Below are 22,035 nucleotides of genomic sequence, written 5' to 3'. Positions count from 1 at the left end.
GAGGAACTGAGCTGCTGCCTGTTCAACTTGCGTGTTCAAAAAAACAAAATTGAGACACTGACCTGACTTTTTTGTGCCCTTGATATTATGCATATTAAAGAAGTTTCGTTTTGTGGAATGAGTGTATATCATGGAGTCCTACCAAGATGACCCAGCATATCATCAGTCCCGCATTCTTGTATTGCTTTTACCAAACCCTTGTGCAAAGGAGGACGGTTCCATAGCTGGCTGTAATATTCCTTACCATTCAACATCAGCAGTGTCTTGAATGTGTTTGCACTTTAGCTTCAGCATGAAAATGCTTATCATCCGATTATCTCAAATTTAGAGAGAGAAAACAGTGTTAGTGGTGAGTGCCTTTAAGAAACCAGTAACGTGCACTGTTCTGTTTGGATTTCCTACCACCTTTGGTAGATGACTGCATATGGATATGTGTTGGCAGCCACCAGCATTGTTCCCAAGAGAAAACTCCCTACCCCCATTAACTTTCACAGAAAGAGTTCCATTCAGTTTTGTAGCTGGAGAGTTAAGGGTAGGAGGAAGAGAATAATCACAGTAGAGCCTTTGTAGAAGTTTTTCTAACTACCTCTAATGTTTCTGGCCTGGGCATTGCTGTCTGGTAATTTGGTGCAGACAGATTATTTTTATTAGGTACCAGTATTAACTAAGTTGCCTTATATAATAATATCTGATAGTTAAACAGGAAATTACTTCCTACCCAAGTGAATAATGAGGACTACTCTAGTTAGTCATCCATTTACTGAAAAAATAAATAGGTCCTTTCTTACTTGCAAGCTTAAATCAGACATGTAATTTACCTTAATTGCCTGCAGATGGCAGAAAAACTCACATTACTACCAAGCATGCTTTAGTGATTAATGTAGAAAGATACAACAGGAGTATCAGGCTTCTTGCCTTCTTCAGATTTTCTGATGTTGGTGACTGTGCAGGTGCCCGTATCAAGACCTGAAATAGAAGGGATCTCTTTCTTTCTTAAAAGCTTAGTTTTCTTGTTATTTTTTCCAAAAATATTTTATTTATGTATGTATATATAGAGATGTAAAGCTTGTCCACCTTAAATATTTTTTTTATATATAGACTGTACAGGTTACAGATGGCCCGTGGGCTAATTACTGTCTTAGTTTTCTTCCTTGAAAATAACTGAAAAAGCTGGTTTAAAGAATTTCAGTGCACCAAATAACGTTAAGAAATGAGCCTTAGGCTTGCAGGAAATTATGTATGTTATTCCAGCTCATCCTGACACTTAATCCATTCATAGAACTTCAGCAGGGTGGAAAATACCCAGTTTTCACTACGTATCAAGGAAATTCATTTAGGGTTCAGTTTAATTGAACATGAGAGCAGTTACAGCAAAGTGCCAAGCATGGAATCTTAAACACGTTTTGTTTTGAAATATTCCTATCAAGCATAGAAAATAGACTGCATCAGGAAGAGTGTTTAATAGCGATCTAGTTATTGAAGAAATGCAGTTCTAGTAAATGATTATTGCTTACAAGTAAAAGGTTTATGGCGTGATTGCCCTCTATATCAAAGTGTCTGCATGGCAGTGGTAAACTAGCAGCTTCAGGTAATGCTGATTTGTTACCCATTTAAAGATTGATTAATTTGGGTGCTGTGAATGAGAAGTAGAGAGAAAAATTAAAGTAGCAATATCTTTTATTTAATTAGGCATTGAAAAGCACGCTGGGATTTCCTCTAATCCGATTTGAAGATGCTGTGATTAATCTGGATCCTTTCACTAGGGTCCATCCATATGAAACTCAGGAATTTATCATTAATGACATTCTGAAACACTTTAAAGAGGTAAGTGTCGTATAGATTTTATTGTGGCAAAGGCTGAACTTCTCTTGATTGACAAGTTTTCTACTGAGGGTGCGGGAACTCTTTCATGACTGTTTACTTCACTGTGCTGTATCTGCTGCTTTGGTGTACGGAGAAATAGTATCACGTGCCTCTGGGAGTGCGCTGCATTTTAAGATGATCTTACTGGTATTGGTGTGTTCATTTCTTCAGTAAAAATCTTCATTTCTTCAGTAAAACTGGTTTTCTCGATGCTTTTGTTGCAGGTGGGACTCTTTTTTTTTTCTTTTAATCAACCTTGCTGGTGTTAACGTGATCCATCAGTGATATTTCATTCTTCCTGTTGATTTTCCAGGAGCTGCTTAGTCAGGCAGCACGGATTCTAGGTTCTGTGGATTTCCTTGGCAACCCTATGGGTCTATTGAATGATGTTTCAGAAGGTGTTACTGGACTTATAAAATACGGCAATGTTGGTGGCCTCATAAGAAATGTCACACATGGAGTATCGAACTCTGCTGCAAAGGTAATAATTTTGATATTAAAGTTTGCTAAAACAATAAGAAAAAATAGGAAACAAGTCAAACAGAATTATTGACCGTCTTTAAATTCCTTTATGTCTTGTTTGTTGTGTAAAAATTGTGTTTGCAGTGTAGATTTTTTTTGAAACGCTTTATATATACACTTCAGGGATGCCAGAAACCCTGCAGGAGTCAATGAAACCACTCAAGGCCTTATTATTGATGTACACGTACTTTGCAGATTGAATGCAGTAGTTAACCAGAGTGAGAGCTGAAATGTTGCTCGTGTGGCATCATCCCCTATGTGCAAATGGACAAAGTTATGTATATAATATATATATAGAGAGAGAGAGCACATTATAGAAATGTGGGGTATTTAGGGGGCTATTTAGTATAACAGGAGTTGTTAACTTTTATTTTGGAAAGTGATTCAGCTTATGTGAATATCAATTATTATGCTAAGGCTTGAGTTATTTTTCTTTCTATGCCACATAGCAACAAACTAAGGAATTCCTGGATTGCTACACATTTATCTTTAGTTTAATTCCAGAGTCTCTGCGTGGTGAACATTCTTTTGTTCTTCTGATAACGACTGAGAGAATTCAATTATATTGGTGTTATCAGTGAAAATAACTATCTTTAGTGCCTAAGAGAGGTATGATCTGACAGAGCAGCCAAAAATAGGACGTGGTTTTGATCCTGGTTGATACTGTACTTGATACTGAACAAACACATATTCTTGAAATATTTTTCATTACATACATGGTGTGTCAGCATGTAACTGAAGTTTGTAATCATGGGTAGAACTGGGATAATGCTTTCTTCACATTAGGATGCGTTGTTAAAATTTGTTTTTGTGAAAATTGTTCCTATTATTTTCATTTTCCAAACGGGTAAGTTTGTACATGTATATTATCATGGTTTGTCCTTTCACATCAGTGCAAAAAGGTAATTAAGAAGATGAGAAAGGTGAAATGTAGAGTTTGCATAATTACAGATAGCTCAAGACTGACGTTATCAAACCTACTTAAGCAGCCATAGAGATCCCCAGTCCATCGCCAAGTGCATGGCTGTGGCCGTATCTAACCCAGATAGTTGAACCATGAGGGAAGAGGACACACGCCTTCTCTATCATAATTATCTTGTTCCCAGTATTAGCCCATTTGGGACAATTTCAAGAAATTCCAACAAAGTACCACGTTGTTGATATTCCTGCCTTAATCCCATACTAGGTGATTCTGTGATTATCAGCACTGTCAATGCAAGTTTGTGGGAGCAATCTGGTAGAAGACTTACTGAGCTTCTGTGAGGCAGCATCATCTGTGCAGAGGAGTAGTTCTGTCCATACCTTCTACTCGTGGTCTAGTCTCTTGTGACCCATCCGCTCCACCCAATAGAGTATGTTTCTTTAGAGTTTCCTTTCTATAAAGTGTTGTTTCCTCACTGCAGTCACATCTGCCGCAACAGTCTCATAAATCTTTCTTTAAAAGGCACGAGCCTTCCTCCGTTTCCCACAAGGGCAAGGTCATTCTTTGAACTGTGGAGTCATTTGTAACCAAGGGTTTTGTGAAGGAAGATTTTCAAAGGCAGAAGGGCAGTTGGATGCTGAACTCCTTTCAAAATTCCACAGGAGCTGAGTGCCTGCTTCCCATCTATACCTTTGAAAATCACCCCATGTACTATTTATCTGTCTTCCCAGGTGTTTTTGTCTTTCTTCTTAATATATCCGAAATGTCTGTGATGCAAGTCTCACAGAGTTCTCTTTTTAAAACTTTTTATATGGATTATGTATTTGTCCTTTCAGAACAAGGAGAGAATTATATCCTTTAGGAGGGCTTAATAGTACATTATGGAACTCCTTGATTAATCCTCCTTCCAAAGGATGGATCTTAAACCTGCTACATAGAAGATAAAGGTAGAAAAGGCTCAAATAATCAGGATGAATTCTTCCCTATATGTTGCACTGCTTTTAGGCATCTAAACTGAGTAGAAGACTAAGCCAAGGAATGTCCAATGATACAAATCTGACATTTCAAGTACAATTTGTGACGTGTTATGTATGTGGCTTAGAACTTTGTCTTTTACTCCTTTCCACTCTACCATGTACATGCATTACGATCGTGTCGAGGATGTGTCAAGTTTTGGTAAAGAAAAAAACGTGGGGGAAAAAATAATTCCAGTTACTCAAGAAAAACATGACTGAAACAATAGATCATTTTCATCTTGCTATTGGTGCTCTCTGTAGGGAAAGTATTTTAAAGTATATTTTCACTGTGTAAATTTTCACCTGATCCAGCTGTGCCACAGAGGCCCTCATCTTTCAGCTTATTCTTGTGGAGCTGGTAACTAAGGCAGCCAAAACGAGAGCCTGTGTTCTGCACAGAAACTGATGGCTGGGAAAAATACCTGTTTTGATTATTCTGAGTACCTGACTTTCAAAGTGTCTTAAATAAAAATCCATCCTAGATTTTAAGATGAGTTAGCTTTTAAGGTGTGAGTAGATAGATAGACAGACTTTAATACTATAATCATCACTTTAAAAGTAACACTGCTTGACTGAACTGAAAAAGTAAACTCTTTGAGTTGTATCTGGTTTTGTCATTTTATTGCTTTTCTATTTTATAGTTCTGTTGATTATCCCTGTAATGGCTTTTCCATGCATTTCAGAACACGCAGTGGGTAATGCCTTCTTTCAAGTGGAGAGCTGCAGTGTATTTAAGTTGGCACAAAACCTTAGGTTAAGTAAAGTTCACTACAGACAGTTTTGTAGTTTTTATTCCTTGGAGACTCCCAAGTTCTGCATTTTAAGAAGTTCTTTGATCCTAAATATAGACACCTGAGGGAATTTCATTCCCTCTGAATGGAGACTTCTATAGTTGCCATATGCATAGAAATGTCTTGCATTCTCGGCATCCACACTTTATTACCTCCATCAGGCCTGACAGTACTCAATCCTTAATTATTCCTATTTCAGAGGTGGTTCAGTTAGAAATGAATACTGAACACTAAATTCAGCCTTCCTTTTACAAAAGCTTCTTATACAAAGTGTTTGTGAACCTGCTTTGACTGCAGTGTATTTTTATGTGGAGAAATGGGCATGGGCGAGATCACACAAACACGTGATGTATTCTGTGGGAAGAACTGGTTTGATCTGGACTTGATGTCTTAAATGTGCATATTCAGAATGAAGCTGACACAGTGGTGGTAGCTTTGAATGAGCCTTTTCCAGGAGAAATTATTCAGTAGACAATGAGACTCCTGCAACAGTGCAGCAACTGCAAACACTGACATGCTGAGCTGTATATTGAAATCTACAAGTGACCATCTTGACCATTAAAAAAAAAAAAAGGAGGTATTAGAAAGCTTTAAGTTTTACACCTGCTCTAGAGCTTTATTTTGAAGGGTTTTACCAGCTGATTTTCTTGCAAAATAAAACACAGTGTTCAGGTTTTGCTCACTCATTGGGAAATTAAGTGAAAAAAAAAGAGAATTTAAAATCTGGTATGCAAAATGTTGCCAAAAGCACAAACTGTTTATCAGAAATAAACATTTATCATAGAGATGAAATTAAATTTGATCTTAACCTACAGTTTTTGAATGGTTAGCATGCCATGAAAACAGGCACATACATCCCATATATCACAATTAGCATCTGAAGGAGAAAAAATGGGGTGTGGGTTTGAAATTAATGACTTCAGTCTTGACAAAAGGCTGACTGCACCTCCCTACTGTGTGTATAAGTTATATAGATGGGTGGAATATGTTAAATAGTACAGATTTAAACTTGAAATTTCTTGGCTGTGTATCCTTGAGGAGGGAAAACAATACTTTTATGTCCACGGGAGATGGCCAAGGTACCTGCTGAAGCTGTAACAATAGATTCATGCAGGCGTGTACCAACAGCTCCGAACACGTCACCCCTCAAAGCGTCGTTCGCTGTTCACACTGCGCCCGCGAGGGCAGGCCCAATTAACGGGTTTGCGTTAGGTTTCCTTCCAAAACCTAATGGCACACAGAAAACCTGTGGGGTTTTAAACAGGAGGTTCTTTCAGATCCCAAGTGTGGTCATAGGTGACCACGGTAGAAAATGAAACTGGCTGGAAAGAGGCAGACTGCTGGGGTGTGCTGCGGAAGGAAATGCCCTGTGAAAATAAAGATCAACAGAGCTGGTAAAGATGATGTTGAAAAGCAAACTTAATCTGCTGCCCTCTGCATACATTGTTGTTACGTATTAACTCAAGGAACCGGACTAGATCTCTGCAGGCTTTTTCTGGGGTTTTCAGCATATAGAGGGGGGTGTAAGAGGGCAAATTATTCCATTCCCAAAAAGTAAACAAACAGGAAGACCTTAAAGCTTTGTAAGAGTTAAGTAAAAGTTGGGGGGAGGGGAATTATCTGTTAAGAGTATTAGTTGTTTAATAAAGCGCAGTTGTCCTCCAGATGAACCCGCCAGTGACTCTGCAATTGGGGTCATTCCAAGTTCATGCTGTGGACTTTTGACTGCCTTCTGTGTCTGTGAAAACAGCCGGCGGTTCCTGCAGGGATCACTCATCCAGCCCTGAAACACAACACTATTGCCCACGGGCACCTGCTGGGGCGGCTCCGCAGGAGGCCCCGGGGGAAGGTACCCGGCTCCTGGGGCAGCCGCGGCGGGGAGGCAGGGCAGGCAGCGGGGGCTCCCCGGGACACCCAGCCCGGGGCGGCCCCGCAGCGGGGGCTCCCCGGCTGACCCCGCAGCATGCCGTTGTCAGGATGCATTAGGAAGCTTCGTTAACGATGGGATGCGAGCTAATTAAAGCGCCTTTCCTTTGGTTCTGTCACACAAACCGGGGTGGAGAACGCTGCACAGCATCTCAAGAAACGCACGTGTGTTCAGTGGGAAAAGCCGTTGTCTCCTCTCGGTTGCCAGTAATTTAGAGAGGGTCAAAGTTTGTGTGTCTCTTAAAATGAGAAGCTGATTATAGCATTTTGCTGATTTAGTATTTTCTAAATGAAGCCCGTGCCAGTTCTATTCATAGTTCCATTACACGTTTCTCTCTGTGCAATCTGACTTGGTTATAAATGCGTTCTGGGCTCGGCCTGAGCCATCCTTTCTGTTTAGGGTTGTATTTAACAGTTGGCCTGGGGATGTATTAATGTGTAACAGAAAGTGTAAAAGTATATAGCATATAAATTTACCTGAATTGACAAACTTTCCTACTTAAATATCTGAGTAATTCTTAAGAGACTGACAGAAGCCGTGTAAAACTATTATGTGGAACGACTTCAGGCAGCTAGGCCTTTTACATCTGACTTATAAACACCTGCTGTTTTTTCAATACTTACAGCATTTCATTTTTGAGTCCCAGTATAATGCACAGTTGACCCCAGTGATGCGAAAGGAGGAAGCTGTGTTGTCTGTCTGCTTACTGATGTCTAGTTTGTAAAATTACATCTGTAGTGCTTCCGTTCCATAACACTGCATGTATTGATTAGTAAAGAAGCTGCTCTAAGTTATTTTTATGGTAAGTCGCAGAAATGTATTAAATATCAATCTTGAGACATTGCAATAAAAGCAAGGAAACTTAGGCTGAGGAATTTACTACCCAACTTTATCTGTCTCACTGCACCTAGTCATTATGTATATCCAAGAATACTGCATGTCTTTTTTTCTTTTTACACTTTCAAAAGAATAGCACCAAGATTTGAGGCTGGCTAACTGCTGTAAGGCTTTTTTAAAACCATAACAAATCCTAGCAGCACATATATGTGTCTGCTTGGCCTATGATGTGCACTGTGAAGATTTTTGCCTCCATATAGCAAAATAAATGCTTAATTTTGAACTGTTGTATTTTACTGTCAGAAGTCAGCGTACAAATTGGCTGCCTCTAAAATACCTGTAACAGGTTGGAGAGATGTAGGAAATAAAGGTGATTTTTTAATGATAACGCTAGAAGGCAAGTAACCACAAAGGATTAAACATTTAGACATAGTCCATTTTATTTAATCACTTGGCTGAACAGTTCTTCCCAAACGTCTGTTCAGCAGGGGAGGGAGTGGATGTGGGGTTTTTTAAAAAACAAAAACACAACTCAAAAGAAAGTAGCCTCTAGTTTCTAATGCTATCAATCTACTTGAGTTTATTATGTAATTATAGCTGTGTTTTAAGATCACTGTTTTAAATGTATATAAAATGTGTTGGCTTTTTAATGTATTTAGATAATATCTAAAGAAACAATCGTTTCATGCTAAAAAGACAGCTTATTATTTTTTAAAAAACTTGTAAAACTAATGTTCTGTGTCAAACATTCTGTACTATATGTATAGAATATGTATTTTGGGCAGGGGTGTGTCAGTGTTTTCCAGCTAATATTTACTGTAGATATATTTATTAAGGTGTTACTGTTAGGTTCACAGTAAGGTTTATTCCTTCCAAGCCATCTGTGCTGTGCTGCCTGTTGCTTCTGTTGGTAGTCAAAGCAAACAGAAAGTAAAAGAAATCAGAAAGCAGGTAAATGTCGAGGTAGCAGAAGGGAGGAAAATATAGTTCCAAACCCGATGTTCCTGCTTAGGGCTGTAAGGAAGAAGGTATTTAACAGAACTCTACATTCAGAAATCTGATAATCACTGTTGGCTCTTCACCTACGCAGCCTTTGTTTCCTGTGATAAGCAGCTCTTCTCTTTCATGTAGACAGTTAATTATATTTAGGGGAGTTACTGGTGAAACTGTGGAATGACTTTTAATCGTCATGATTAGGGATTTTCCTGTTTTGGAAAGCGTGTATGTGTGTGTGTGAGAACTGAAGATGACATAAGATTTTCTAACTTAAATAAATCTTAAATACTCTTTTCTGCCTTGCTGAAATAACATACTTAAATTTGTGCTTTAGTCTCTGAGAACCAGCTTTTATTACTGGAGATAAAAGTATGATCATCATCAGCGTGTGGTGTTTGAGGTTGTTTTGAAAGGTGGTGGTTTGGGGCAAGAGTTGAATGGAGTTCAACAAAGAACTGCTTTCTAAAGGAGTTCTGCAAAGCAAAGATGAGAACTGAGGAAACGCTGTGATTTCTGATTTAAATGCAGTTCATTGTGAGGTTTGCACAGAAGTTATAACTGACCTATACTTCATTTCATCACTTCCTCCCTTAAAATTCCATCTTGGAATGTTCTGCTTTGCTCAGTCAATAATATTTGTAAATGTACCATTCTCTGGTGCTAGAATTACAATGGAATGTTTGGACTAAAGTCATAATTGTGTATTTATCCTTTTGGGATGTCCTTAGAGAACCAGGCAGTGCCAAGAGCTTAAAAAGACTTTAAAAGATTACTTAAAACTTATTTCCATGCTGTGTGCTTCATGCATCTGGCTTAGAGGGAACATGCAGTACAAAGTCTAGAATTAGTTTTTCGTTTGCTTTGAATTCTTATTTTGCGCCATAAGCCTTATTGTTTGGCACTAGCTTTGATTCACAAACACTGCATATGGGTGTTTTTGTTTTTCTTCTATTGCTTGAAACAGCAAAGGATACATGGTCAGTGGTAAAAGTTTTTGTAGCAAAACTTCCTTAATTAGTGGGCCTTTAAAAAGAAAAACACACACCAAAAAACCCCAAAACATGAGTAGATCAGTTTCTTGTACAGATACTATTCCAACTGCTTTTGCACATCATGGTAGATAGTTAATATTGATAAAAGAAGAAATGATGAATCATCTCTTTAACTTGAATCTACAGAGGAGGAGGCTAAGGCCAGTGTACGCCAGGCTTACGGAAGTGTAATAACATTTTCAATAATCGTAAAGTGCTGAGAGTGGTGGTCACGTTGTTCCAAAGATAGTGTTCAGAGTAGCATAATGTCCTGGAATTTGGAGGGAAATGTTGGAGGGAAATGTGAAAGTCACTGTATTTCACCCTGCTCGTGAGGATCAGTTTGTGTTAGACCACATAGGCTTAAGTTAATGAACTGTAGTGGGTCGTATTTTTTGCTTGAGTATATCACCAGTCGGTAGCTTCACATCGTATATGAACCAGTGTGGGATGAAAACCAAGGATCAAGTGTCTTTACAATGTAGACCTGGAAGGAAAGGTCAGTGTCCCTCCACAGAGGGGAAATGCAGGAAGTACCGTCTGCTTTGGGGACAGGAGGAGTCAGAGGAGAAAGAGGGTATGTGTGAACGAAGGTGGGCGACTGTTCAGATGACTGGAGCTTTTTGGAGAGGTTCTCCTTTTTCTGTCCACGCAGAATGGATAAGGCAAAGGATTAAGCAATGTGTATTAATGGTAAGCTGAAATATTTTTAGTACCTGAAATGACAGAACTTTTAATGAGTAGTGTGGAAGACCCATATGTTGCTTCACTTGGAGATGCCAGGTTGACAAGTAAAATACCCACCGCTTTACATGTACCTAATGTGTAGACTGGCCTCATTCAAGTAAGACTTTGGTGCTTTTGGTTAGGAGGCAGGTAACTTCCCTTAGCTCGTACTGGTGTATTTGTTGTAATTCTGTTTCAAGGAAAAGAATATCTAAAATGGGGAAAAAATGCAGAGATAAAAGACCAAGTTACTAATTTCTTTTTTTCATCTGCAAGTAGACAAAGAACTCATTATGAAGACTAGGATGGAGAAGGAGGGGGACTGGTTTTTAGAAGTCCCTTGATTGGTTTCATGTTTGTTCCACACACTGTTGTATTTAGTTATGTTGGCATTTACATGGTCTTAGGTAGGCTTTGAAGTTATCAGGTCACACTTTATTAACAAAAGCTAAGGAAGACAAGGGTGGAGCGCGCTTTTGTTGTCACCTTTGTTTATCTGGAGGCTATTTTCTGCATGACCGGGTTAACAGCTCAATAAGCCACAAGTCTTCATATCTGAACCTCAATGTCTAATATTGCATTTCTCGAAGGAGAAACGCATGCCTCAAACGAGGTGTCTAAGAGCAAGATGTTTGGGGGGGGGAAAAAGGCAAGGCGGCTTTTGTGCTTTAACTTGTTCAAATCTCCCTTCAAAGTTTAAGCTGGACTTAAACTGCTTAAATTTGCGATGCTTACTCAAGTTTCTAATCCTGAAACAACTTGCCCCTGCTGAGTAACTTTTTCTTAATACTGTGATTATAATCTACACAGACCGAGCATAAGGCGTTGTGCAGGTTTGGGTTTGGGTGGTTGGATATTTTTTTTCCTAATGTTAGAAATCTTTAGTTTTCCTTTTTATATAGGTAGGTACAAGGGCAGGGGGGAAAGCCAAAGCTGTAAGGAGAGCTTACCAATTCTGATCAATATTAATAAGGTGGTTTATTCCTGCTGGCTGGTTGTCCGATCATGCACTAAGGTAACTTTCAAAATGTGTTTTTGAAAAATCATTTTCAGGCCTTGACAGATTCCTTAATGAGGTTTGAATTCTGGAGGCCTATTGAGCCTTTTAATTTTTATAGCAACTACTCTAATCCTCTTAAGTAAAGTATCTGTCCAGGAAAAAACCCAACCTTAAAGACGGTTAATAGATAGTTTCAGGTTGGTTTGTATTTCTAGGCTAATTTAAAAAAAGATATCACATCTACATTAAGTTCACAAAGAGGTCAGGAGCAATTCCGTCGCTGATCCCTATGCTCTGTTTAGTGTCCATACGATCAAGTCACAAGAAGGGTCATGGGATTTAATTTTCATTCATGTTGTTAAAGTCTACTTGTTTAGATAATTGGAGCCACTGGACTGGTTTGTCTTTGAGCTGGAAAGAAGTATCTAAAACTGGGACATGTCATTAGTAAAGAAGAAAAGCAGCCTTTGAAAAAATGACAGAAAGAGGAGACAGAAACAGTCAGTTTCTGTTCTATTTTTCTTTGTCTATTTCTTTTTTAATCTTTGGTGTATTAGAATCAGAATTTCACACCAGGATTTCGTTGTCTTCTGGCGCACACCTTAATCACGTAGGTTCTTTTAACATAACTAATACGGACGCAAAGGACATAGTACACGCAGCAAAGCTACGCTGAGCCATGGACAGGGCGGTGTCCATGCACCGTTCCTAAACAATGAAGGACTTGTCGCAGAGCAGCTGTGCTCAGGCGGGACAGCAGTGCTTTCACCTTCCTGCAGCCATCGGGTATCTCTGATATTCCTGTGGCACCTGGTACGTTCCCCAGCACTAGTCTAGGATACAACAAAGCATTAAATTACCTTTCCTTTGGGGGGTAGGGGAGAAGTTAATTTATTGTAAGGAGAAGATAGTAAGAATGCTGATGCTAGTTGAGGGAGGTACAGAAGATGAACAACTACATGTAACCAAAAAATAGCTGGTTTTTGGAGGTAATTCCAGGAAAATACCTGCTAGGAGTCCTTTTCTATAATAACATCCTGAATATGAGGTAAGGTTTCAGGTTTTTTGTCTCCTTTTCTTGCCTTTCTCCACTAAGCTTCTGTTTTATATCTGATTATGTGACTAAAGGTCAACAGATCACAATACATCATTTTTATTTGGTCGTTTTTCATTGACTGGTACTCAGTAATGGTCAGAGTTCTCAGAACAAATCCTGTTTGGACTTAAATGTCCTCTTCTGTCTGTAAGTATCTCAAGTCTTCCCCCATACTGTTAAAGATAAGCGTAAGGAGTAAAAATGCTCGACACACATGTCCAGGGTTCCCCTTAGACTTCTGGTTCACAGCGTGTGGTACCTGCGGACACTTACCAACATAACCAGCTTTCAGCGGATCGCCCCATGTGCTGCAGTGAACATGGCGTGGCTGCCCCACCAACTCTTTTCACAATAGAGCCATTTCTACGTTGTGTTACTAAAATAAAATTTAATTAACTCTTGCAAATGTTTTAGTTCCATGACAGGCATATTTGCCTTGAAGCTTTTCACATATCTCTGCAGAAGAAAAGCTTTGTCTCAAAATAACATTCTTGTGAGTTTTTGAAAGGTTACACTTGGGTCACTGGCACTTCTTTTGGTACATCTTTCACAGACTTCATTTATTTTGGCTTGACCACTGCAGTTGGGCACCTACTTGGTTTTTGATGGTCACCTCAGGATTTAAGTTGCACCAATGGAAAGCACAGGTTGATGGACTTCAGAGTTTTCTTCATGGCAAAAAAGCTGGAGTGACTGTGTGCGTGGAACAAAATGAGTTGTATAAATCTGTATTTCACAACTAGAATCTAGGAATTTTCTTCAGTAAATCTACAGAAGAGATTTTTGTTCTTTTAATAACAGAAAAGGTTGTTCTCTTACAGTTCGCTGGGACCTTGTCAGATGGTTTGGGAAAGACGATGGATAACAGACATCAGACTGAACGAGAATACATTCGGTATCATGCTGCAACTAGTGGAGAACATCTTGTAGCTGGAATCCATGGACTGGCACATGGTAACCCTGAGCTGTAATTTTAACTCATTTGTCTCTTAAAAGTAGTGATCAGATTGAAAAGAGCAGCTTGTATTACCCCTGGGGGATTATTTGAAGCCAGAGCAGTGGATCTGTCAGAGGCTTTATATTTGAATCTGAATGCTTGCAGGTCACGGTGGGGGATTGTTTTTTTTAAGTTGACAGAAACTACGTTTTAAGAATAAGGTCTTTTCACATGGAACTGTACATAAAAGGTTTTTTGCAAATTAAAATAAAATTTCCAGGAAAGTTAATCCAAAACTTCAGTTTCTTTGTAGAGGCATAAAATACCTACGCAAACAGTCTTTTTGAGGGCCAGACATTAAAAAAAAAATTAGTATGGTTGGACTGTATCTTTCTTATGTTTGCTTTCAGTTCCAGGAACCTGAGTTTCCTCAGAATCAGTACATCAGTTTAAAGTAACATTTCACCAGTTGGGTTATTTTATAGTTGTTTTGGTTTTAAAAGTCTACTGAGAACTAGAGAAATGAATTTGTGTAAAAGGCAGTGGACTAGGCTTAATTTGGCCAGAATCTCACATCAATTTAGTTCATGATTTATCTGTTGAAGAAAGTTAAATCAATACAAGCCAAGTTTAAATCAAATATTTATATTTTGCATCATCTTGACTCAGTTTGTTTAAATGTCAGTCTTTTAGTGCAACCGTTGCAGCCTGTGTAAAGATAATCTGGCTCTCACTAAAACAGCAATCTTTTCTATGCTGGGCAAAGCTCTTCATGCTGGACTTTTGTCATAAAGAGACATTGTAGGTACTTAAATGGATCCGGAGAGAGGTTTCTCTCACACCAGTGTGCTGTATAGTCTGATACAAATTGTACTGGTAGAAATGCAGGAAATCTGAAATATGTCAGTCTTTGCTGAAAAGTCAGTTATAAAAGCACTTCATTGTGTTGTATTATGCAGTATTGGCAGGATTGTGTGAGTTTAATTCTGTGGAGTTTTTAAATGCTTCCCATTCAATTTTTTTTAAAAAAAGCAAGTAACTGTTAAGTCCTATCTGTTGAAATGTAGGAATTAACCATAAAGTGTAGTTTTACTCAAGGGAAGTGCTTTAAATACTTTGCACTTCTTAAGTTTGGAAACGAAGATGCTGCTTGGTCTGTACTTCAGTTACAGACTTTAAAAGAGTACCTGGCTGCTGAAAGCTGAAGAGCCAAATGGTGGTAAGCGAGTGAGTGCTTAAGGCAGTTCACTAGAAATGGTGGTATTCTCCTCGTGGAGATGTGAAATCTGTAAAGCACGTTCTCAGATAATATGAACTGTTACAAGTCTTTTGAAGCCTCAGTAGGTTCTCGATTTCTTCAGAGCATTCAGATGCTCAGCAACAGAAATGTGCACAGAAGTGTCTGTTGGCAGCATCACAGCTAAAATCACACAGTGCCAGTTTAAAATAATTGACTTTTTCTGGTGGAGAAATGCACTTTTCTGTTTTCTGTCTTAAATTGTATAAGCTTTTGTGGTAATAGAATTTTGTCACATTGTAAGTAACTGCTTCACCTCAGGAACAGATGAGGACTGTATAAATACAGCTGGGAAATAAAACAGTATAGAAATATAAAAAAAAATATAATAATGAATTAAATATTTTTCTGTGGGATATAATTGTCTGTCTGTATGCATGTATATACTACATATGCAAAGTATAAAGTTATTAGCTAATGTAATCAGTTGTGAAACAGGTTTTGTATGACATTAAATGAACAGTGCCTTTCTGTCAAGCCTGACAGCAAACCCTTCAGGCGGACAGCACCAGCAGTGACATGGCTCTGACTTTTCAAGGCAATACTTCTGGCCTACTTTGCTGTTTCTGTCTTTGCTAGGTATCATTGGAGGATTGACAAGTGTAATAACTTCAACAGTTGAAGGTGTGAAAACTGAAGGAGGTGTCAGTGGTTTCATCTCAGGCCTTGGGAAAGGGCTGGTTGGCACAGTAACCAAACCTGTGGCTGGAGCTCTGGATTTTGCATCGGAAACTGCACAGGCAGTGAGGGACACCGCAACGCTCAGTGGCCCCAGGTCAGTAAGCAGTTCATATCTGCGATCAATAATACTGTAAAAATGTGTATTAATACCTGCTGCAACTTCTGATCTGATTATCTTTCCTTACCCAAAGAAACAATAATTTAATCAAATTTACTATGAGCTATTATTAGTGACATAGCCCATTTCACTCAGTTTGCTTTTTCTTTAGTAGATGGCATTAGTTAATACTATAACAAGTGAGATTTGCACAGAAGAGCTTCAACATAAAACAGGAATTATTAAGCTACAGCATTAGATTAAAGCAAAATTTTTAAAAGGCTATATGTAATGAGATTAAACTTCCACCACGGAATCCTTACGCAGAGTTCAAATGGAAGAGTTCTTCTCCCTGCTCTCCCTCCAGCTTCCATTTAGCTGTGTAGAAAAACAATTTTTCAAAGGTTTGAAGAGTTCTGGCATCAATGTAGTGTCATTATCTTCTAATTTTCATTTTGTACAATAGTTCTCACTTACAGAAGGCGTGGGTATATGCCCTTATGTCCACACGCTTATCTGTTTACCCATACATATGTGGATGGTAAGTGGCAGCACATCAGGACAGATGCTTTGGCTTCCTTCCTGTGTTCAGTTATAGCATAATGTGCTAGCTACAAAATAACGATGATTATGTTTAAAGTAAATGAATGTTCATTAGCACTAACTATGAATGTGGAAGAGGGAAAGGGCTAAGTTCTAAAAAAGCTGCTCTGAGAGAAGACTCTTTTTATTCTTTGTGGCCAAGAATTTACTTTATATGATAGTACTATGCCAGGAAGTCCTGTTGTAGGTACGTGAGATCCTGCGTGCTACAGAAGTGAAAGAAAATCCTAAGTAATTTTTATTGTCAGAAAGCTCAGGAGAAAATGTTTGCAAAATGTTGGGTTTTCTGGTTGTCTCGTCTTCCCATTTGGCTTTTCCATTTCCTGTGGTTTATTACGCCACAGGATCCTGTGGGATCCATTTGGGATCCTGAAGTGTCTACCATCAGTGTTCCAGTAAAGACCAATAAGCTTGATGAAGGGTGAGTGAGGTGCAGGAAACTTCGAAGAGTGAACCTAGGTGTACTTTGTTGCGAAAATGGAAGTGTTACATGTATGTGTCTTATGTATTTGGTACTTAACTTGATTTGTAAAACCAAGAGGTCAAGGATTACAATTTGGTACGTACATCTGCATACACAAAATTACATGAGAACTCCTAAGTGCATCCCTGAGAAAACACATCTACTGTTTTGCTTCTACATGTCTTAATTTTTTGACTGTAGAGATTGATTTATTTAAAGGTGGGAAGAAACACACCTGGCTGTACTGTTAGTTGTGTCACCAGCTGCGTTACAGTTTGTTTCAAGATACACATATAGTTAAAATTCATGTTCTGACATACTCCTATGAGATACCGCCTATGTGCAGTAGCGATGATGTTACCAACAGCTGACAAACAGGACAGCAGCGGGGACAGGGAGGGCCTCCAAGCAGCCTTATCTCCAGCTTGTGTTTGCCTGTGTGACATATTTCCCTTTAACTTGTTAACTGTCAATTAAGAGATGAGGTTAAGAGGGATGAGCTGAACCACATTTTTACTTCCACTAGATTCTGAAATCCTATTGTTATGGACAAGCACCGTGAAATGATTTTCGTGTTTATACATACTCTGCAAAAAGTTTCTGACCCAGCAACCTTCTACAAGGGGGAGGAGGAGGAAAAAAAAAAAAAAAAGAAAAACCTTTCTCAATTACTACACTTCTCCAGTCTACAAAATCTGATCAAAACTTTTTTTAGATAAACAGATGTGCTTGAGAATATGTAGATAATGTAGGAGGGGGGTAAAAAACAAAAAACACACCACCACCTATAAGCAACCTTGCACTCCTGTTTTGTTTGGTAAGGGTTTGGGGTTTTATGTGCTTATATAATGAAGCAACCAAATTGTTCTTCTGGGGGTATAAAAAAACCCAAACCAACAAAGGATTTGTACATTTTTTAGACTGCTGTGTACCAATATCTCCCTGCCGCATTTGTTAACTGTTCAAATATGTGTGGTTTGGAATCAAAATAGAACAGTGTTCCAAACCCAGGCTGCTGGCTCCAGTTGAGTGTTCTGTTTAAGCATGCGGGGCCATGTCAACTCTTCCAAGCTAAGTACACAAAAACAGCTAACCCTGATGAATAGAAGTTTATGGCAATAACTGACCTCAAGTGTAGTTTTGAACAGCTGAAGAACGTGAGTTAATAAGCATGGTAAGAGCCACCTTGACCTTGAGACTGACAGCATATGTGCAAGGTTCTGGTACTGGTGCAAAGTTTAGTCACCCAGTTAATAACAGTTGCATTTAAATATCATGATACATAACCATAAATTATAGACCCCTTGCAATTCTCTAATTACATGGCTGAATTTTTAAAAGCCCTGAATTTAAGCTGCTTGACTTTTAACCATTGGATCAGTTGTGAGTGAGATGAAGAATTTTAACTGAGGTTGTAGGTTTTACTAAAAGGCATGTTCTAATTCCAGCAAAGTTACTGAACTGAACAGAACACCGAGGAAGACTCTGTAGCTTGTGTTACTGTGATCATGCTACACGGACATAAGTCTCTCTTGGCTTCAAAATGTATTGATTTGTATTGGGCCTCCTGCAGGTAGCACAAACCCTGCGTTTGGAACACGGAGCCAAACTAGTTCGGCTGAGATGCAGACGATGGCTTTACAGCTTATGGTGGTAGTTTAAAAGGGGATGTGTTTAAAGTGCAAGAAGATACTTTTTTAAATCTGACTTTAGGCTGGACTTTTTCAAAGCTGATCTTATAACTTATTATGTAATCATACAATTTATTATTCTTGTTATTTATGAATAAAGCTGCCTTAATACTTTTAAAATTTAATGCAGAGGAGAGCATAAAAGAAAATAGTTGTTGACAATGCAGTATAGATCTAATTTATAACCGGTTAATGCCTGTGACTCTATACCTTTTTTTGAGTGGGTTTTATGTGTTCCAAGTACTCTAGTGTCACATACAAGAGTTCTGATTATTTCCATATTTGTCATATACTGCCAAAAGTCTTAAAGACCGGTTCAGAACAGGAAAGCTGTTATGTCTCTCGATATGCTTGGAAAGCTCTCTCCTAGAAACGTGTTTTAAGTCCTAGTGCAGCACAAGTAAAGAACATTTATATTTAGATGTGTGTCTAACAAGTAGTGCAGGAAACTGCCATGATGGCTTTCTCTCAGGCTTCTGCCAGGTCAGTGCAAGTTTAAGATTATTCTTGAACTGTTGTTGCAAGGGTTTGTTTCTTTTCCAATAGTCGCAATATGAAACTTAGAAGAAGGAGATAACTTCATGACCTACCCGATTCTAATGAATTCTGTCAGTGAACTAGACTGTATTAGTAAAGAATAGTTTGAGATTGGCAAGCCATTAATGGTTACAGAAAATTCTTAGGTAAATATTAGATTCTTTTAAATGTACTTCACCTGGAAAGCAGCAGCCTGCGCTGGTTTTTCTTTTGTTCACCACTTTCATGCCATCACTCAGAAATGTGCAGTGAGGTTGCAAAGTTTGAAACAATATCAAAAGCAGGTGATTTTATTTTTTTTATTTTTTTTTTGCCTTGGTGCATCCACCTCTCTGTTAGCCGTGATTTTGATTGTAAGGTCAAAAGCAGTAGACTTGAGAGCATGAGTATCAGTGACACTGGGAAGAAGTAGAAAATACGTACCTAATTGTATGGAACACCAGCTCAGCTAATAAACTGCAAAGAGTATATTGTCGAGGTTCTCAAGTTTTAAAGATAAATATTGCTTAAACCTTAACACCTCTGTACATGTCCAAAATTCCATCCTGACCTTGGACTTCACCTAGACCCGAGTTCAAGACTCTTTGCACTAATGTCAGTCATGTATGGGCCACGACTCTGGTGAAGGAGACGTTATTCTCTTGGTAAACCCTTCCTAAGGTTTTCCTAGAAGCCAGAGAGAAAATCTCTTTATCGGCTGGTATTCATTGTGTTGTGTGTATCTGGAAATGCTGCGTGCAGGACAGTTCAGCTGATTTATTGGTCTGATCTGTAAATGACTTGGGCAGTGTGATTTCCTTCATACCCTTTCCTCTTTTTTCCCTGGGGGATAACAGGTCTTTATAATGAACCTGTTCATGAATTTGTTACAATGAATTTGTTCTCTCAAATGATCTGATTTCTTTTGAGCAAGTTTGTCCATTTTACTCCTGTGGCACCCTGTTAAATGGCTGTAGCCACTGGCTTTTCCTCAGCGTCAGCCCTACCTCCCATCTTCAGTCACTGTTAAACTAGATTTTATGGGTTCACATTCTTCTGTCATTAGTCTATCCAGATTCTTCCATCGCTGTTGTTGAGCTACTTTGAAATCCCCCCAGTCTGTAAGTTCCCATCAGTACTGTGTGAAAAGGGACCGTCATATCCCTGTTCGGTGACAAGCTGTTCTCTGCAAGTCATCCAAAATTGTGTTGGCTGGTTTTACTGCCATATCACATTGCGAATTGATATCCAGTTTTCTGCTTGCTATTTTCCCCCAAGAGTTTTTTTACTGTTTTGTTTTATTTTACTGCTTTGCAAATATCTCCTTGTCATTTAATATTTGTGTTCTGGATTATTTTTCCCCAGATGAACCAGGTTGTGATTTTGTAGGTTGAATCCCATTTCATTTCCTGCCATATTTCTGACCTCTTCAGGTTCTTCAGTACCTCACTGTCCTCACTGGAATTTTAAACGCCTCTTAGTTTGTCCTCTCCAAATATAATTTTACATCCTGCTTTTACTAGATCCTTGAAGTTAAGCAAGCCTGGTTCTGTGCCCACACATTCTGCAGCACCTCAGCAGACACTTCTTGCTGCTTTAATCATTTTCCATTACCACTCTCACCTGCTCAGTATCTCTGCTAACATACCCCTCTCCCTTTCTTTTGTAGAGGGTTGAATGGACACAAATTGGTACCCACTGTAAAACCGCACTATAATCTCCTTTTTATGTATTACTGCAAATACCTTGCTTTGTGGCTGAATAATGCTTCCAGGAGGTTATTGCTGGGTATCTGTGTTACTAGATACAATTTATACTTGGAGTATTTGTGAAATCAGTTGTCTGTATGGTTGGTTGTCTTTCTCCCCTTTTTTGAACTTGACTCAATTTAATTCTTTGCAAGGAGTGGAAGAAAAAAATCACAGTTTGGACCTACAGCAGCACCATATACTTCATTAATACTGTACAGATGTGGTTCCCTTCACACCTGCTGTATATGAATGTTTTTAAGTTTAAGGTTTTAGAAAAAACAAGCAATTATTGGAAATGTTTAATCAGATCAGTCTTACATTTTACATATATTGCATCTGATTAGCCTCTGGAGCTTATGAGTTAAAGACCTTAAGTAGCAGGGTCTGAGATAGGAAAACTTGAAAACAAACACCTCACCTGTCTGTAAAAAGACACTTTTTCAAGCCCAAGGGTTAAAGTGGCTGAGGCTGTTCATTAGAGCTCCCCTTTGCATTTGACTTTTGGGGTTTTATGTACCCTACATATTTGCAAAGAAGTTCTAGATAAATAGGGAGTGCTAAACCTTTACTTAAAACTTATGTAATTTATTTTGCTTAAAGCCTTTTTGCTTTGCCATGACAGAATATGTTCCTACTGTTAAAACTGAACACAAGCCTGGTTTCAGAAAACCGTGTCGTCATGGGGTTCACCATGGGTAACATGTCTGTTACCGTTAAAAAGGGAGACTTTATGAGGGACTGAACTGTCATTCTAAATACCAGCATCTATTTTGTAAGTAAGAAAGATTTTCCACTAAAACATTAGTGTTTAACTTGACATTGGAGGGCAGAAAGATATCCTGGATGCGTTCAGACTGTCGGTTAAGGGACAGAGAGGGACAGGGGCACTGGAAGGGAATGTTGCAAGGGGAGAACAGCTGAGTGAAAATGGAAGACACTGAAGCCAATAATGGTGAGTAGTTAGCTGAGCATGAAACGTGACATTAGGTTTTCCTTTAGATGTCCATTCATTATTAGCAACAAGTAATTTCAAAAAGATGAATAGGGAGTTCCTGCTGTGATAGTCTCCACAAAACAAGATATTTACTAGCGCCTTGGTAAGTTACAACTAGAGGCAAGTATGTTGCCATCCCTGGTTAAAGGGTACTGCCTGCAGTGAAACTTGTGTAGCTTTTGCATGAGACAAAAGACTTGCTATGGCTGGGTTCAGAACAGGAACCAGATTCAGCTTGGTTTCATTGTGCCCAGTAACTGGTTTGGAAAAGGTGCGCG

At 38.7% G+C, this 22,035-nt stretch overlaps 1 protein-coding gene across 7 annotated transcripts in view; it reads left to right on the top strand.

Moving 5' to 3' along the window:
- VPS13D (vacuolar protein sorting 13 homolog D) overlaps positions 1–22,035 on the top strand; it is a 94,447-nt gene that overhangs the window by 56,821 nt on the left and 15,591 nt on the right. For all 7 annotated transcript variants that reach the window (XM_068414978.1, XM_068414976.1, XM_068414977.1 and 4 more), the window contains 4 exons: positions 1,690–1,824; positions 2,177–2,344; positions 13,549–13,681; positions 15,541–15,736. In XM_068414978.1, the coding sequence (XP_068271079.1) occupies positions 1,690–1,824; positions 2,177–2,344; positions 13,549–13,681; positions 15,541–15,736 (632 nt within the window). The remainder of the gene's footprint in view (positions 1–1,689; positions 1,825–2,176; positions 2,345–13,548; positions 13,682–15,540; positions 15,737–22,035) is intronic.

This window comes from Nyctibius grandis, chromosome 17 (genome assembly GCF_013368605.1).
Source record: "Nyctibius grandis isolate bNycGra1 chromosome 17, bNycGra1.pri, whole genome shotgun sequence".
Taxonomy (NCBI): Eukaryota; Metazoa; Chordata; class Aves; order Nyctibiiformes; family Nyctibiidae; genus Nyctibius; species Nyctibius grandis.
This window is presented reverse-complemented; position numbering and strand designations above follow the sequence as displayed.